This window comes from Bison bison, unplaced genomic scaffold, assembly GCF_000754665.1.
Source record: "Bison bison bison isolate TAMUID 2011002044 unplaced genomic scaffold, Bison_UMD1.0 scf7180017864472, whole genome shotgun sequence".
Taxonomy (NCBI): Eukaryota; Metazoa; Chordata; class Mammalia; order Artiodactyla; family Bovidae; genus Bison; species Bison bison.
In genome coordinates, this window is record NW_011495033.1 from 5,892,499 (window position 1) to 5,911,151 (window position 18,653).

General features: G+C 40.7%; 1 protein-coding gene across 1 annotated transcript in view; it reads right to left on the reverse strand.

Moving 5' to 3' along the window:
* Positions 1–1,824: 1,824 nt before the first annotated feature.
* The window catches only part of CRLF3 (cytokine receptor-like factor 3), a 52,425-nt gene continuing 35,596 nt past the window's right edge, over positions 1,825–18,653 (reverse strand). The window contains exons 9-10 of the mRNA XM_010861698.1: positions 4,379–4,491; positions 1,825–3,294 (exon numbers count right to left, since the gene is read on the reverse strand). Coding sequence (XP_010860000.1) covers positions 3,038–3,294; positions 4,379–4,491 — 370 coding nt within the window. The 3' untranslated portion in view covers positions 1,825–3,037. The remainder of the gene's footprint in view (positions 3,295–4,378; positions 4,492–18,653) is intronic.

Consider the following 18,653-nt stretch of genomic DNA (forward strand, 5'->3'; position numbering starts at 1 on the left):
TTGCTATAGAAGATACAAAAACTCAAGGAATTTATAATCTAGTGGGTTTAAAGCAGGTATTAGAAACTCATATACCTACAGGGTCAGCTGTCAAATGAGCTACGTAGCTGAGTGTTATACCAAAACCAAATTAGGAAGACAGAACAAAGCAGGGGTCCCCAACCTCTGGGATCTAATACATGATGACCTGAGGTGCAGCTTGTGGAATAGTAGAAATAAAGTGCACAAAAAATATAACGTGCTTGAATCATCCCAAAACCACTGCCCCCAACAGTCGGTGAAAAATTGTCTTCCATGAAACCAGTCCCTGATGCCAAAAAGGTAGGGGACCGCTGGAATAAAGAGAAGATACTACAGTTTTCCAAAGAGGAAAAACATACAACATGCAAATGAAGAGGCACCAGAAGGGCATTAGTTTTCCCGGGAGACCACAGAGCAGTGCATTCAAATTCTGAGAGGGAATGACCACCAACCTAGAATTCTTTATGAGTCACAGTCAAAGGTAGGATTGAATAAAGAGATTTTCAGCTTTCCATCTCAAAAAATTTACCTCTTGGGCACCCTTTCTCAGCAAATGGAGGAAGTGCTCCACTAAGGTTAAGGAATAATCCGAGAGAGAGAAAGACAGGACACTGAGTGGAGCTGACACTAGTTGATTCATACACGTGTGGAAAGTTCTGAACCTGTTTAAGAGATACCTCAGTGAGTGCGTTACTGTCAATAGTTGTCACAATAGTTTGTTGTCAATAACTGAATAAATTTCACTCCTTGAACTAAATCTTCCATATTTAACCGAGGAGCTAGATGCTTACTCTGCTCCCCTCTACAGGGAAAGCCCTCCGAAGAGATGTATTTACCCTTCATCCCTACTTACTCTTTTATTTTTGTTTTGATATTAAAATCTATTATATAGCTTCAGAATTTATGCTTCCGAGAAGATGGAGTAGCATAATTTTCCCACTCCTGCTGAGGAAAACTAAAAACTATGGGGAAAAATATAATAAAACAAACACAAGAAGACTGACAGACGACCAAGCACCTCAAAACTCAAGGAACTCCACACTGTGCATTCTTAAGGTTTTCGTCGTGTATCCCAGACCTGGGGGCAAAAGACACCAGCAACATGGAAATGTCGACAGACAAAAAAGCCCCAACAAAAACCTGCTCTCTGCAGCCAAGGGACCAGGAAAGGGGCAGCCTAGTAAGACAAACTGATGGCCAACAACCACTCCAGCCAAACACCATCATCCATGTTGGCTGGTGGTGGCCCACAAAAGGACATGTCCACATCAGAACCTATGGCAGCAATTTTATTTGGAAAAAGGGTCTTTGCAGCTATAAGTAAAATAAAGACTTGGAGATGAGATCATCCTGGATTATTTGAGTGGGTACTAAATCCAAGACAAATGTCCTTATAAGAGACAAAAGGAGGGAACTCCCTCGAGGTCCAGTGGTTAGAACTTGGTGTTTTCACTGCCATGGGCCTGGGTTCAATCCCTGGTTGGGGAACTAAGATCCTGCAAGCCTCACAGGGCAGTTGGGGAAAAAAAAAAAAGCCCAAGGGAGAAGGCCATGGGAAGACAGAGACAGAGACTGTAGTTACAACGCCTGTGGCCACCAGTAGCTCCAAGGATGCTCCCCTAGACCCTCTGGAAGGAGAACAGTCTTGCCAACATACATCTTATGTATGTGTACATAACTTATTTATTACTATTATATACACACACACACAGTTAAAAGTGAAGATGACTTTTCTCCCTCTACTTAAAAGATTAAATCTGAATTAATTAAATCTCATGAAAGAAAAAAAAAAATACACACACATACCTTTTACTTTTTTTATTTTTGTTTCAGATAGTTGGACGAGGCATCTACATTCTAGCACATCTTCTTAATCACTAAACAAGTGAAAAACAGCTTACTTATATATAAAAAGGCAATGGGAAAAGGTCATGATTGTCTAATAGGGAACTGGAACCCCCCAATAAATTATCTTACAAAAATATCAAACTTGCTTTTCCACTTTTCTACTCTTAAAAATGGAAAAAAAAAAAAATTCACATTAAAGAGAAAAGATCTTAGGCTGGTAAATAGCAAGTTAAGATAATCATGTTTACATCCAAGTCCTTCAAATAAATATTTTAAACAAATTTGTTTCCCCAAAAATAGGTCAAGTATTTAGCCTACACTTGTTTGGTCCACTAAAAGACCACTCATGAACTGGACTGCAACTCAGACCCCACCAAGAGCGACATGCGAGTCACTAGGCTGGATACGCACCGGTGCCTATTTCAAACATGGGATATAGCTATTAATAACACTGCTGTGCATACTACTTCCGTAAGTAGTTTTACCCTGTAAAACCCCTCAAACCTAACTGGGAATGGAGCTGCAAGGAAAGAACAAAAGAAAACACTTTGCCTGTTGTAGACATTTGCTCAGTAATTTTTAAAACTTATCACACTTTTGGGACTTAAAGATTACTGAACATGAGATAAAATTCAATACTGCTTACAAATCCCTGAAGATGAAGAGCATATGCAACACTCCTGTGGAGAACACACAAGGGAGTGTCCGTCACAGCGTACATTATGGCATATTCTGCCTGGTCTAGTCCTGGCTGCTTTTCATTCTAAAGTCTTAAATGGCCTTGGATCTTTAAAAGATGGAGACTTAATAAAAAATGATGTTATGTTGCATTTTTCTGTTCTTACAACCAACTTTAGAAGTACAGTGGAAGGGTTCATAGGGCTTTCTGTATCTCCTCATACTTTAAAAGCCAGTTTGATTTTTATTGTGATGTCATATTCCAATTAACACTATACTAAAAAATAAAATGGACTGCATTGCGACGGTTTTGTCTACCATATTCATGCCTCTTATTGCTGACATAGTCCAAAAGATATCCCGTAAATAATTTCTGTTTCCAATGGCTTAACTGAGAGATGAATCTAACCATTTTTTAAACCAATGACAACTGGGCTGAGAGGAAAGCTATGTGAAACCCCTGCACACCCAAAGCCAATCATCGGCAAACCTAGAACACCAGCACTTTCCACCCAGGATAGAAAAATGAGCATCCAAAGTAAAGAGAACCACAAGACTGATCGAGTAACCAATCAAACACCACTTCTCTGTTATTTGAGCTAATAGTCACTCGAAGCTTGAAGTTTCCGCCTTCGTTATTATTGGTGGATCCTAGAGTCACAGCTTCAACGTCAAATGTGACAGTGGACCCAGAAGTAACTGCGGGCAACTGATTAGTCATTTCTTTTCCATTTACAAAAACTGCACCTAAAATGTTAAGGTAAAGAGTCATTGACATGTGAGCAGCAACTAAGAATGGAAACAAGATGCTAGATTATTGGTAATGCAGCTAATTTCCTAATTAAAGAAAACATTTTGGAATGCCAACTGGTCAAAAATAATGCAGTTAAATATGTTCATTAACCCCACATTCCCAAGGCAGAAGGAAAAGTTAAAGCTTTAATAACGTTTTAGGCTTCTGGTCCAGGGTTCCACTCTTTTAAAAGAGACCATGAGTTTCCTACGTGGATGGCATCTCCATTATAAAATTACTTCCTGTGGAATAGCAGGACTGTTTCACATGGAATACATAAGGATCCTGTCTACCGACTGTTTGACCCACACCATAAAATATTAACACATCTTGGTAGTGATTTTTAAGTGTGATCACTGTGAAGTAAGGGACCAAAGAACACTATAGATGTAAACTCTCCTCATTTCCCTAACCTATGCTGAATTTATCTTCTCTATGTTGGATTCAGATGACTTAGGCACACGCAATCCAGGAGTAAACTGCCTGGCAAAAAATCTCAGCTCAATCACCTCCACACTAAGTGACTTTAGGCCAGCTACTTCAGCCCCAGCTTCTCTGTGGCTTTTCTCATCTACCGTGTGCTGGGTGTGCCCACTCAGCGCTGGGAGTGCTCCTTTCCAGCTCTTTGCGACACCATGGACTGTAGCCACCAGGCTCCTCTGTCCATGGAACTTCCCAGGCAAGAATACTTGGAGTAGGTTGCCATTTCCGCCTCCAGGGAATCTTCCCAACCCAGGGATCGAACCTGCGTCTCCTGCATTGTCAGGCAGATTCTTTACCACTGAGCCACCTAGGAAGCCCTTTCATCAACTACAAAATGGATATAATGCTACTCCTCACTTCAAAAAGGTGTTAAAGATTAAATAAGGTATTTTTAAAGGGTATAGAATAATGCCTGGTATGAAGCAGTCACATAGATATGTCATTAAGACCTAAATTTTTTTCATCTTCTGGTATAAACGTGTGATACTGATTCAAATCTTATTATAGTAAATTATACATTTCAAAGAGAATGGCAGTTATTTTCTCCTTACTTACCATTTGTACTAATGCATACTGCTTGATCCCGCTGCAGGGAGTCATATCCATTCTGTTTTTCTGCACACACTCCTATACTGTCTCTTCTGTCTGGTTGTCCCACAGTTTCAACTCTGTCAACGGGGCAGAAAAATCTTTTAAATATTTTTTTAATGTGATCTCTACTAGTTGCTAAGCATAACAAGAGCAATTTCATCACGATTACTCTTAAGAATAGCTAACAATAATTTAGCACTTCTTAAACTCCAGGTCCTGTTCTGAAAACTTTGTGTCTGTATATCTTATCTATAAATCTTCTCATTCAGTTCGTTTTTAACAATCCATGATGTAGGCATTGTTATTATCATACCCAGTTTATACATGAGTAAACTCAGACACAAAAGAAAAAATAAGGTTTAAGAAAAAGGGAAAATAAACTGATCTGATCACTGAGCTGAGTGGTGGAGCTAGGACACGAACTCAGGCATTCTGACTTCAGAGTCCATGTTACCTGTTTAAGGCTATGACAGCATATTTCAGCTCTATGTTCTGGTTCTAGACATATAGAAAATGTGTCATATTTGCTATTATAACGAATGTGATCATCACTTAAACTTTTATTAGGAGAGTCTATGTAATGACTACTGTTTACCAAGTATTTAAAAATAGACATTATCCCTCTTTTAAAACAGAGGATAATATGGTTATGGACATATTCTGGCTGGAGAACTTCATACATAGTAAGTTGAAGCATTTCCTTTTGCGTCTAAGTCTCAAACAACATGTCATCATGTACTTAGATATAATGGTCAACCCACATCCCGATGACCGGGGTCATCTTTCTCTCCATTCCAGAAAGCTAGACTTTGCAAGGACAGAAAAAGAAAAATGAGTGAGGGGCAGCACGTAGCTTTTGAGGGAAGACGTGGTTACTGATACCCAGAGTGGCCTCAAGATGTCTTTCCTTGTGAAGTGGCAAACATGGAGTCCATAATAAACATGTGGGTGGGTTTCTGAAGTCATTTCATTTCTAAACCAGCAGTATAAAGAAGGAGGAGAATGACGCCAGCCATACGACAGCATAGTTAAGTCCTAGGACTCATTCTACCATGGGGACACACACTTTCTAAATGATATACAGACCAAAATACCTTTAGGAGAGTTCCAGAATTCAGTTAAAAAGTCCCAAAGGAGCACACAGCTGAGAACAGCTGCACTGAACTGGGTGAGAAGAGTAATTTCACTTGCCTCATGTCAACCCCTCTTCCAAGCTACCACAGCTCAGAACCAGGCAAGAACAGCCCAGCTCCTGACTTTTCCTTCAGAAAAGACACACAGGAGTGGAGTGTACATCCAACATTCCAGCTCCTTGGAGGGTTTCCCAGAGGACTGGTTTCTGTCATGTCTCATTTGGTGCACTGAAGGAACTGGCATAGCATGGATGCCTGAATGCTGCCAAGAAAAGTGAGGGGTGGCAGCCTGCAGCCAGTGCTGCAGGGAGGGAGAAGAGCAAGACATCCTTCTGGTGTGCTATCTTTCCACAGGCCAGCTCAAGGGAATGGTATCTGTCTCATTCCCTTGTCGGGAGCCAGCATACTCTGGATGTCTGGGGGCCACTGGGTCCAAGGGAGTGAAGGCACCCTGAGGCTGCAGGACGTGCAGTACTACAAACTGGCACCAGAGGGAGCAAGAGATTACGAGCGCCTGAAAAGCCAGCAAGGCTCTAATTGAGAAACTGCACACACAAACTCAAGGGAAGTCCATTTACCAGGAAGATACAACAATTATAAATATATACGCACCCAACATCAGAGCACTTAAATATATGCAGCAAAAAATGACAGAACTGAAGGGGAAAACAGTTACACAATAATAGAAGATTTCAATACTCTACTTCAATAGTGGATAGAATATCCAGACAGAAGATCAGTAAGGAGTAGGGGATCTGAGTAACACCGTAAATGATACGGACACTCCTCCCAAAAGCAGACTATACATTCTTCTCAAGCATACAAGGAACGTTCTCCAGGATACAGCACACAGTAGGTCACAAAATAAGTCACACCGAATTCAGGAAGACTGAAATTACACCGTGTTTATTTTCTGACCACAACGGAATGAAACTATAAATTAATGGCAGAAGGGAAATTAGAAAGCTCATGAATATGTGGAAATTAACAAACTTTTGAACAGCCAACGGATCAAAGACAAAATCAAAACGAAAATTAGAAAATGTCCTGATACAAATGAAAACAAAACCAAAACATATAGGATGCAGCAAAAGCACTGAAGAGCAAAGTTGACAGACACATACATCTAAAAAGATACCAGGGACTTTCCTGCTGGTTCAGTGGTTAAAGCCTCTCATTTCCAATGCAGGGGACATGGACTCGATCCCTGGTCAGGGTACGAACACCCCACATACCATGTGGGGCAACCAAAAAAAAGTTTGTGTTTTTTTTTTTTTTTAATCCAATTTCCAAAAAATTTAAATAAAAATTTTTTAAAATATCAGAAAACAACTTACATCTCAAAGAACAAAAAAGAACTAAGACTTAAGTTAGGAGAAGAGGAAATAATAATATATTAGAGCAGGAACAAACAATATAGAGACTAGAAAAACAACAGAAAAACATCAACAAAACTAAGAGTTGTTTTTTTGAAATGACTGACAAAGTTGACAGATTCAGCTAGATTAAGATAAAGAAAGACAAGATACAAACAAAGTCAGAAATGAAAGAGGAGACATTACAACTGATACCATAGAAATTGAACAGATTATAAGAAACGCATAAACAAAATATACCAAGAAATTGGATAATTTAGAAGAAATGGGTAAATTTCTACAAATATACAACCTACCAAGAATGAATCATAAACACACAGCAAATCTGAACAGACTTATAACTAGAAAGGAGACTGGATCAGTAATCAAAAATGTACCAAGACTATCAGTAAACAGCAGCCCTGGACCAAAGAGCCTCACTGGTGAATTCTACCAAATGATTAAACAATAAATACAATCCTTCTTAAAGTCTTCAAAAACACTAAAGAGGAGGGAATAGTCAACTACAAACTGGCACTCGCCAAGGGCAGTTGCCATCTACCTCTACAAGGAATTAAATCATGTGCTGCTGCAGCTGCTGATTTTCAACACCCGTGAAAGGGGTTCAGGGAGGACAGCAGGAATGAGGCATGCTGTGCTCAGGGGAAAACTGGCAGGATAGGTCTTCACGTAGTTAGATATTCTCTGGAGCTGATTTTATGAGCCCAATTCTTTTACCTCCCTACCTAGAAAAGCACTAAAATCCTTTACGACGATGACTGTTCTTCCTGACTAGCAGAAACCTTCTGCAAAAAAAAAAAAATTGCTTGATTGCATGTATTCCCCTTTCACCAAAATCATACACACTGACCTTTCCCCGCTGCCTCTTTGGAGCAGTTTCTCGGAGCTACCTGAAATGCTATTTCCCAGGCTATAGTCCTCATTTTGCCTCAAATAAAACTTATTTTGCAATTCTCATGTTGTGCAATTTTGGGTTTTTTTTGGTCGACATTTCCAAACTTACAAGGTTAAAATTATCCTGGAACCAAAGTCAGAGGAAGACACTGCAAGAAAAGAAAACTTCAGGCCAACAACTCTGATGACTGACTACAGATGTAAAAATCCTAAATAAAGTACTAGCACTGTTGGTGAGAATGTAAATTGGTCCAGCTACTCTGTAAAACAGAATGTAGGTTCCTCACAAAACTAAAAATAGAGCCACCACATGATCCAGCAATCCCACTCTTGGGCATATATCCAAAAGAATTCAAGGCACTGAGAGGAACACAACAGTACTTCTATAGTGTTCCCGCTAAAGATACACAACCTGAATCTTAACATTTAGGAAACACCAGAAAAACCCAAAATGAGGGATCGTCTATAAAATAACTGACCTGTGCTCTTAAAAAATGCCAATATCATACAATTGAAAAGAGAGAAACTGTTCCAGGTTAATAGACGCTAAAGAGAGACTTCCCTGGTGGCCCAGTGCATGAGAATCTGCCTGCCAACACAGCTGACATGGGTTCAATACCCAGTATGGGAAGACTCTACATGCCTCTGAGCAGCTAAGACCCTGCGCCACAACTACTGAGCCCAAGTGCCGCAACTGTCGAAGCCCGTGAGCCTAGAGCCTGTGTTCCGCTCGACAAGCTACCACAATGAGAGGCGCAGGCACCTCAGGGAAGAGCAGCCCCCGCTCCCTGCAACCAGAGAAAGCATGCCACAGCAACGAAGAACAAGCACAGCCAAGAATGAATAAATAACTCAAAAAAAGAAAGCAAGAATCTGCCTGCCAGTGCAGGGGACATGGGTTCAATCCCTGGTCCAGGAAGATCTCACATGCTGCAGAGCAACTGAGAGCACCCAGAGCCTGTGCTCAGCAACGAGAGAAGCCATCCAACGAGAAGCCCGGGAACCAAAACCAAGGGGGCCCCCTGCTCTCTGCAACGAGAAAGGCCGCTCGAAGCAGCAAAGACCCAGCACAACCAAGAGTAAATAAATAAATGAGGCTAAAGGGACATAACAAATGAATATCACACAGGATCCAAGATCTTTTTCTTTTCCGCAAAGAACGTTAATTGGGACAACTAAATCTAGTAAGCTCTATAGGTTAGATAATAGTGTATCAATGTTAACTTTATGATTTTTATGATCTCTTTTTATGAAATACTGAAAATGATTTGGGGAAAAAAAAGAAAATGATGAAGCAAATGTAGTATTGGGGAATCTGGGTGAAGGCTATTTGGGGATTCTTTGTACTATTCTTGCAATTCTTCTGTGAATCTGAAAAATCATGTTTATAAAGATTTTAAAAACACACAAATCAGGGACTTCCTTGGTGGTCCAGTGACTATGACTCTCTGCTCCCAATGCAGGGGGTGCCCAGGTTCAGTCCCTGGTCAGGAAACTACATCCCACATGCCACAGCTAAGAGTTTGCATGCTGCAACTAAGACCTGACACAGCCAACTGAATAAATAAAAATAAGTATTTTTTAAAATCAAAACAAAAAAACAAAAACACACAGAACACTATATGGATAAATATATATATTATATACATATATATATATAGAGAGAGAGATGAATGTGAGGAACACAAGATACTTCAATTTTATCCCTAACATCTCTAATATTATTTCTCTAAAAAATAAACATGCTAATATTATCACTAATAGATGGAGGATAGTAATTATTCATTTTAGTATTGCCTAATGAAGAATCTGGCTTGCCTTAATGCCTGGAAACAATCTCGAAACCACTGGAATGTTCCAAGTGACAGTAGTGTGTCTTCATTACTCATGGTGGGCATCTCAGATCCACCATGCTAATGAGGTGCTCCAGGTGGGTCCCTAGATAGTTTGTGCTAACACGACGACTCAGGACAGGAACAAGTCACCCCAGAAAGATCAAACATATGATCACAGGGTTGAGGCTCTGAGCAAAGGGATGTCAGTCCAATCTCCCAGATGTGTGTGTATGTGTGTGTGTGTGTGTGTGTGTGTGTATGCTCAGTTGTGTCTGACTCTTTGCAAACCTGTGGACTATAGCCCGTCAGGTTCTGCTGTCCATGGGATTTTCCAGGCAAGAACATTGTGTTGGTTACCATTTCCTTTTCTGGGGGATCTTCCCAAGTCAGGGATTGGGAAGACTGGGTCTCCTGCAATCAATAAAATCCCAATAAAAACTCTGGACACTAAAGGCTGAGTGAGCATTCCTGCTTTGTAATACTCTGAGTATTGTTATTGCAAAGTCTTGCATCCCTGAAATGTATGCTTTGGTCTGGAACCCCTCACATCTCGCCCTGTGAGTCCCTCTCTCTGGCAGGTTCTGATGTGTATCCTCCTGCTATATTAACACTGTTATCATAAGTGAAGTGCTTTCCTAAGTTCTGTGAGTCATGCCAGCAAATTATAAAACCTGAGCGTGGTCATGGAAACCTTGGAATTTGTAGCCACCTATGTAGTTAGAAGTGAGGATGGGCCCTGGGGACCCCTGAGCTTGCAACTGGTGCACTGTGCTCTCACTTGAGTTTGGCCAGCTCATTTCAAATGTACATTTTTTCCTGTGATTAAACTTCTTAAATGAATAATTAACTCAAATTTTCTTGAAATAAAGTATGAGTTAAAACTCAAAAGCAGGAAGTTGCTGCAGAGCACAGGAAGCTCAACCCAGTGCTCTGTGGCAGCCTAGAGGGGTGGGATGGGGTGGAAAGTGGGAGGGAGGTTCAAGAGGGAGGGGACATAGGTATACTTATGTCTGATCTATGTTGATGCATGGCAGAAACCAACACAATATTGTGAAAAATTATCTTCCAATTTAAAAAAAAGAAACTCAAAGCAGTAAGAAAAAAAACATCTTGGGAAGAAAGGAAAAAAAAACTCTTAATTTGAATAAATCACAAAACTGTTCCTAGAAACATTCTGCATGAAAACAGCATTTGATAAACAACACAAGGCTGCCATTAAAAGCTTACAAAAATTTCTTTGAATATAAAATGAACCATGAAAATAAAGAGCTAATTTTCCTGAAACCCAGAATTATTTTCATAGCTCACTAAGAAACAGAATGTAAATTTAACATCTTTGAATATTTTTTCGGGGTGGGGGGGCATACCACACAGCTTGCAGGATCTTAGTTCCCCAGCCAGCGAATGAATCCTGATCCCCAGAACGGAAAGCACTGCATTCTAACCACCGGACTTTCAGGGATGCCTAACATGTTTGAATTTTTAAGTTGCAAGACAAGTAATCAGGACACCATATCCTAAAAAAACTATTTGAATGGTTCTCTCACACAAACAAGTCCTATTTAAAAAAAAAAAAACTTTCCTATAAATCATCCAAATATAAAAAGTATATAAAAAAGACAAATGGCATATAAAATAATTGATGGCAGGGTACAGTGACCTCAGAGATACAATTAACTTAAAAAATCAACTTATGTACAAATTAGCAGGAAGGCATCCACTGCACAGAATCATGTAGAAAGTTGCAGAGGATAATTGTTCTCAAAGATAGAGTATTCTGAGAAAGAACATGGTTCAGAACAAAAAGCAGCAAGGTTGACAGCAAAAAGAACGCTAAACCTATTACTCCGCACTTTGGCTAACTGGGAACAGCCTCAGAACCTCACATTTCCTTCTTCCCACAATGGACACCTGGAGCAAAGGTCCAAAAATCCAGTTGTTTGGATAATATATCCAAATATATTATGGAAAGTATCCAACTTTATGATAAATATAAGAAAGAGAAGAAGAATATTATCATGGCCTACAGCTACAGGTTAAAACAGTAACACTTAAGACTGACAAGGATGCAGCAACAGCAGTCAGGACCCTCACACACTGCTGGGAAGACTGCAAGGACTTCCAGGAACACAGCCAGCTGGCCTGTGTGTCACCAACGGGAATCTAGCCCAAGGAACAAATAAGCCATATGTTAACAAAGAGGGTCAAGGCACAGCTTGACTTGTCAGGGGAAAAAAAAGAGAAAAGGGATGTCTTATCAAGTCATGGAAGACAAGGATTTTTTTATATAGAAATATATTCCTTACTATACAAATACTAAAATAGCTTTTATCCTCTCTTAAAATAAAACTGATTATCTTATTATTATTGTAAAAATTGAAAATCTTCCAACAAAGAAACTCCTAGGATGGCGAATTCACTGGTGAATTCTACCAAACATTTAAGGAACAATGCCAATTCTCACAGACAGTTCTGAGAAATAAAAGAGGAAGAATGATTTCCCATCTCACTCTATGAGGCTGGCAATTACCCTGATACCAAACACACTGTAAGAAAAGAGACAGATATCTCTCTTGTGAAGAGATGTAAAAATCCTCAAAAAATTAATAAAAGCTAAATTTACAGCAATATATACAAAAGAAGAACACATAGTCAAGTAGGGCTTCTCATGGGAATGCAAAGCTGATCCAGTATTTAAAAATCTATCGCTGTCATCATATCAACAGAAGACAAACCATATTATCTGATTAGTTATATAAAGATAATATGACAAAATTAAACATCCATTTATAGATAAAGCTCTCAGCAAAGTAAGAATAGAAGGAAACTTCCTTAACCCGATAGAGGGTATCCACAAAAAACTTACAGCTGGCATCATACTAGCACCTTATTCCTAGATCTGGAATGAGACAAGGATGTCTACTTTCAGCGCTGCTGCTCAGAATTAGAATTAGAATTAGAATTACACTTCCTAGCATGTGTAGTAAGACAAGAAAAAAAATGACAAAACACTGATGGAAGGCATTTTTTAAAAAATTAAATGAAGATGGGAATTTCCTGGTGGTCCAGTGGTTAGGACTCTGCCCTTTCACAGCTGCGGGACTTTGATCCCTGTTCGAGGAACCAAGATCCCACAGGCCAAGCAGAACTGTCGGAGGGGAAAAAAAAAACCTAAAAAGGGTGACTTTCAGATTTATATACCTGAGTTCTCTTCACCGGTGGCTGAGACGGTGAAAAAAAATCTGCCTGCAATGCAGGAGAAGACCTGGGTTCGATCCCTAGGTCGGGAAGATCCCCTGGAGGAGGAAATGGCAACCCACTCCAGTATTCTTGCCTGGAGAATTCCATGGACAGAGGAGCTCTCGTCAAAGGCTGCTTACAGACCACTGTCCACTGTCACCAAAAGACACAGCCCCTGCTTCGTAAAGTGATGCACTCTGACTGCCCTGGAGATTTGTTACACCTTTTCTCTCTGCTTTCTCAGGAACACTCAAGCACTGTTCTTTCCTGGCCTTGTTCATAGTCTTGTGGGGTCTTCTTTTGGGACTGAATATCTGGAGATTCTGAGGTTGGCCAGCAAATATCATGACTTCCTGCCTAGTTGTGTTTTTATGAACTCTTTACAGCTAATTTGGAATTTGAGTTTTCTGTATTACTTAGTTCTATTGAAAAAGCACTTCTGGGTTCCCCCACCTCTTTCATTCCTCCAAAAAGTTTCCAGAAGTGGAAAAAATTCAGAACTAAGGTACTGCTATGCATCTACTCGAGAAGGCAATGGCACCCCACTCCAGTACTCTTGCCTGGAAAATCCCATGGACAGAGGAGCCTGGCAGGCTACAGTCCATGGGGTCGCCAAGAGAAGGACATGACTTAGCGACTAAACCACCATGTTAAAACCTCTGAAGTTGGACTTCCCTGGCAGTCCAGTGGTTAAGACCCACACCTCCAATGCAAGGAGTACACGTTCGATCCTTGGTCAGAGAACAAAGATCCCACATGTTGCGCAGTGCAAAAAAAAAAAAACTAAAAAAAAAAAAAACCTCTCACTAGTATCTTCAGCCTGGTCTTCTCCACTTAACTCCACACTTGTATATTCACTGTCCACTCCACATCTTCACTTAAATGTCTTATAAGGAAATTAATTTGTGAAAGAACAAACTGATATTCACCCAGAAACAGGTTCCTCAAAAGGCCTCACCTACTTCAGTAAATGACAATTCTACCCTAAGTTACTTACTCCAAAAACCCGGAGGTTACACTTTTCTCATACCCTACAACCACTTGTCAATAAATCCTGTCAGTGCTTCCTTCAAAATAAACCCAGATTCTGACCACTTATCACTAACTTCTGGTCCAGGTTGAGCTGTCAACAAGATTAACCCTTTAATGCTGAGCGCAGCTTTTCCCTCATTTCTGGTTAACATTTTTGCCCCTCCTCTCCAGCCTCCTAACTGGTCTCCAGGCCTTCACCACTTTCCAGACTTCTTTCCACCCAGCAGCCAAAACCACCTGTAAAACGCACATCAGATCACCTCATTCATCTGCTCAATGTCCTCCAATGGCTTCCTGTCACATTCTAGGTCCAAGCGGAGAGAGACCTACGGGGCTGGACTGCCAGGATCTGAATCTCAGGATAACTATAAGAATCTGTACACGGAACTCCCTGGTGGTCCAGTGGTTAGGACTCCACGCTTCCACTGCAAGAGGCACAGGTTCCATCTCTGGTTAAGATCCCACATGCCTCACGGTATGAATCCCCCCCAAAAGAATTTGTACAACCTCAGGCAGGTGGTTTAATCTTTTTACACCTCAGTTTCCTCATCTATATAACATTTCTACCTCCTGAGCATGTAATGAGGATTTATAGACATTAACTCATTAAATTCTTCAGAACTAAGAATATCCTACTTTTCTGGGGCTCTCTCTATGTGCCTGTCTCTATTAACTCCATTTATACCAATTACTTCCTGTTCTCCATATTTTCCCTCCTCCATATCTTTGGTTCTTGCTTTATTTCCCTACCTGAACTGTCCTTTCTAACTCTGAGATAAAGCCTTCATCATCCCCTCATCTAGAAGTAAATTTCCCTTCCCCTATATCTCACAGCATTCAGGATTTTTTTTTTTTAAGGTTTGACTGTCTAATCATATTTTTTTTAATGGTGCTACGGTGCTACCAGTTTCTTTATTTTTAGCCACGCTGAACGGCATGTGGGATCTTAGTTCCCTGACCAGAGATCGAACCCATACCCTCTGCAACGGAAGCATTGGAAGTGCACAGTCTTAGCCACGGAACCACCAGGGAAGTTCCTCAGAATCTCTCTTATCCTAACTTATAAACTATTAGCCAAAGGTTCTTGTTTTTTCTTTTTTTAAAAACTTTGCATTCCCAACCATACCAAATAGTGTAAATACCATCAGAGTGGAATAAGCATTGAATGAAATGGTCAGCATCATTCAGAAAGACCTCAGGTGAGCAAGAGAACTGTCCTTACATTTTAGAAAAGCAGTTTCAGACAGAGATATGGATAGGAAAAAAGTATAAGAAATATTCCTCAGATTATCTGTAAGGAATGGTTATAACTCCTTGTGAACATCCCAAAGCAGATATGATTCTATGATTTCATGTCATCCTCTCTCTACAAACAAACTAAAAACTACAGAATCCTTAGTCTACTTAGGAACCACCTGTCTTATCTCATCCAAGTCTATAATAAAAGGTCTGTGGGGAAAACTTCTGTCTGACAACATACCCCACACCTGTAATAAGACACAAGCTTCACCCGGAAAGAACTACACATCAAGCCTCCAGAGGGGATCACTCTAACAAAACAGAAAACACCAGCAAAGCTGTATTCACCTGGGACAGGGCACTGTCTCAATAAAAGAAGAAACTGACAAGATTTCAAAGACCCTATAGTTAAATTAACTTTCTAATCCTAGTAGAGATTATGCCCAGATGGGATTTTACCAGATAAAATTATATTAGACTGAGATTTTTGTTTTTTTACGATATGAAGATGTAGTAATTAGTATTAAAGATACACTTGGTAATGACAGAGACCAAGCTTGTACAGAAAAATAGAGATCTCCTCCAGCTTAAATTCATTCAGCAAAGGTAATGCTAATGTTCAAACAAGGCAAGCATTAAACCAAATGCACATATTCCAAGAAACCCCTTTCTAACAGCTACCAACCATGGCATTTCTAACAGAAAGCCCCCAAATTCATTGATATTTCCTCCATCAAGAAGCAGAGTCTAGGGACTTCCCCTGGTGGTCCAGCAGTTAAGACTCTGCACTTCCACTGCGGGGGGTGAGTCTGAGTGCTGGTCAAGGAAGGTCAACCAAAACAACAACAAAAAAGCAGACTCTAAGGATCTCCCTGACAGTCCAGTAGTTAAGACTGGGCAGCAGGCACGGGTTTGATCCCTGGTTGGGGAACTAAGATCCCACTTGTTTCAAGGCACAGCAAAAAATATCAATAAATAAGGCAGGGTCTACATCTCCTCCCTGGGATCTGGACTCTGTGAGCAGTTGAGCAACAAAGCATGGCAGAAGTGACGCTGGGTTAGTCTCCAGGCTCGACCTTAAGAAGCTCTCAGTTTCTATTTCCTACCTCTTGGGATGCTGATTCTTGGAACCCAGCCAGCAGGCTATGAGCAGGCACAGGCAGTCCACAGAGAGGCCCCAGGAGCCAGAATCAACCTGCCAGCCATGTCAACAGGTCATCTTGGAAGTTGATCCACCATCCTTGGTCAAACCACCCCAGCTGACTCCGCATAAGCAGAGATGAGTTGTCCTTGCCATACTCTGCGAACTGTAGTTTCCTGAGCTAAATAAGTGACTAGAGTTGTTTAAGTTTGGGGGTGGCTTGTTACACAACAATAAGTAACTGGAACATGACTTCCCCCCTCGTCCCGTCCCATTGATTGACAGTCGCCACTGACACAGTCCCAGGGCAAGGATATAATCAAGGGTTGTCAATTTCAGTACCAGCTACCAAAACCTGGCCACACTGCCTAGGGGAGGACCTGTGAAAGTGCTAGTGGAACTTTACTTTTTGATGTTCTTGGAAGAAAAAAGTTAACAAAAAGTAGCCAGCTGATTTACCACTCGATTTACCACATCATGTTACTTGTGAAAGGCAGGGTAGCACAGTGGTTAAGAGCACAGACTGGGGTGAGACGCCCAGGATTTAAATATTGATGAGTCAGTCTCTCTCTGCTCTCATTTCCTCATGGGGAAAGAAGAAGACAGTAACCTCCGAGGCTACCAGGATAAGGAAGGCTGTTAAAAGGAAGATTTTTTTTTTTAATTAGTTTATTTAATTGGAGGATAATTTCTTCACAATATTGTGGTTGTTTTAGCCATACATCAACATGAATCAGCCACGTGTACAATATGTCCCCCCACCCTGAACCCCACTCCCTCCCCACCCCATCCCTCTGGGTTGTCCCAGAGCACCAGCTTTGAGTGCCCTGCTTCATGCATCGAACTTGCACTGGTCACCTATTTTACATACGGTAATGTGCATGTTTCAATGCTATTCTCTTAAATTATCCCACCCTCACCTTCTCCCACATAGTCCAAAAGTCTGTTCTTTACACATCTGTGTCTCTTTTGCTGCCTTGCATATAGGATCGTCATGACCGTCTTTCTAAATTCCATATTTTTTTTTTTTTTACAGCACAGCATACGGGATCTTAGTTCCCAATCAGGGACGTACTGGAGCCCCCTGCAGTGGAAGCATAGAGTCTTAACTACTGGACTGCCAGGGAAGTCCCTGTTTTTATTTTTTTTTTAATAAATATATATGTATTAGAGAACCAAAATCAGCTTCTATTACTCACATGGCAACGTCGTCAAGTGCTGCAACAATACCCACACTCCAAGGTCAACTTTAGCCACACTTCCCTCCAAACTGAAAAAGCCCGGTAGGGAGGAGAACATACAAGCTTACACCACCACCTCCTCTCCAAACACTATCCAGGCTCAGAAAGCTCATTATAGATGGACTCAGTAGTATCCAACTCTTTGTCACTCCATGGGCTGTACCCTGCCAGGCTCTTCTGTCCATGGAATTTTCCAGGCAAGAATATTTGTTGTTGTTTCCTCCTTCAGGGGACCTTCCCGACCCAGGGATCAAATTCCCATCTCCTAAATGGGCAGGTGGATTCTTTTACCACTGAGTCACCTGGGATGCCCTCATTATAGGCAACAATTGCAAAAAATAAAGTTTAAAAAATTAAGCGCTTCGCCAAACATTTACAGCAACAGTGGAAGACTACTCTCCCTCTGGGCTTCCTTGGCATTGGGCAAAGCAAGGCTATTTGCAACAATAGGGCATAAGCTGACTATGACAATGCTTACAGGAGAAATGAGGATTACAAAGTTCCTTTATTCACAAGTAACCAAGAATTATTAAATAATTTTCTGAACTAAGACAAAAGTCTCACCATCAAAGAAAATTTTCTTCTTCCCAGATATGCTCTTATAAAAATGAGATTTCTCAATATCCCAGATTCTTTACTTAATATTAAACTACCAATGCATAGAATATATTCTCAGGGCTCAAGTCTGAGTAACAGTGATATTCTGAGATATTTCTACACACTTTACAGATCAGCAAATATTTTATCAGACTAAGGGAAGCTAAAGAAAGGAGGTGGTAGAGAAGAGACAGTAAAAATATGGTTTAAAAAATAGTATAATCGGGAAATTTTAGAAGCAAGGGAAGGCAGGAATATTCAAGACAGGAAGTCAGGGAGTGGCCGGGAAGGAGGGGACCCGGGCATCACCTGAGGCTGGGCTGGAGAGACTGTTAAGAGCTGGCCAGTAACAGGTTTCTTTGACATCAGCAGCTCGAAGCATTTCAGAAACTTCAGCATAGACTGGGTTGAGCCACAGGACAGGGCCTGCAGGAGTATAATCACCCCTCTGACTATGAAGTCCTTAAAAAACTAGATAAAGTTTAGCTTTATTCAAGTAGGCCTATCTGCC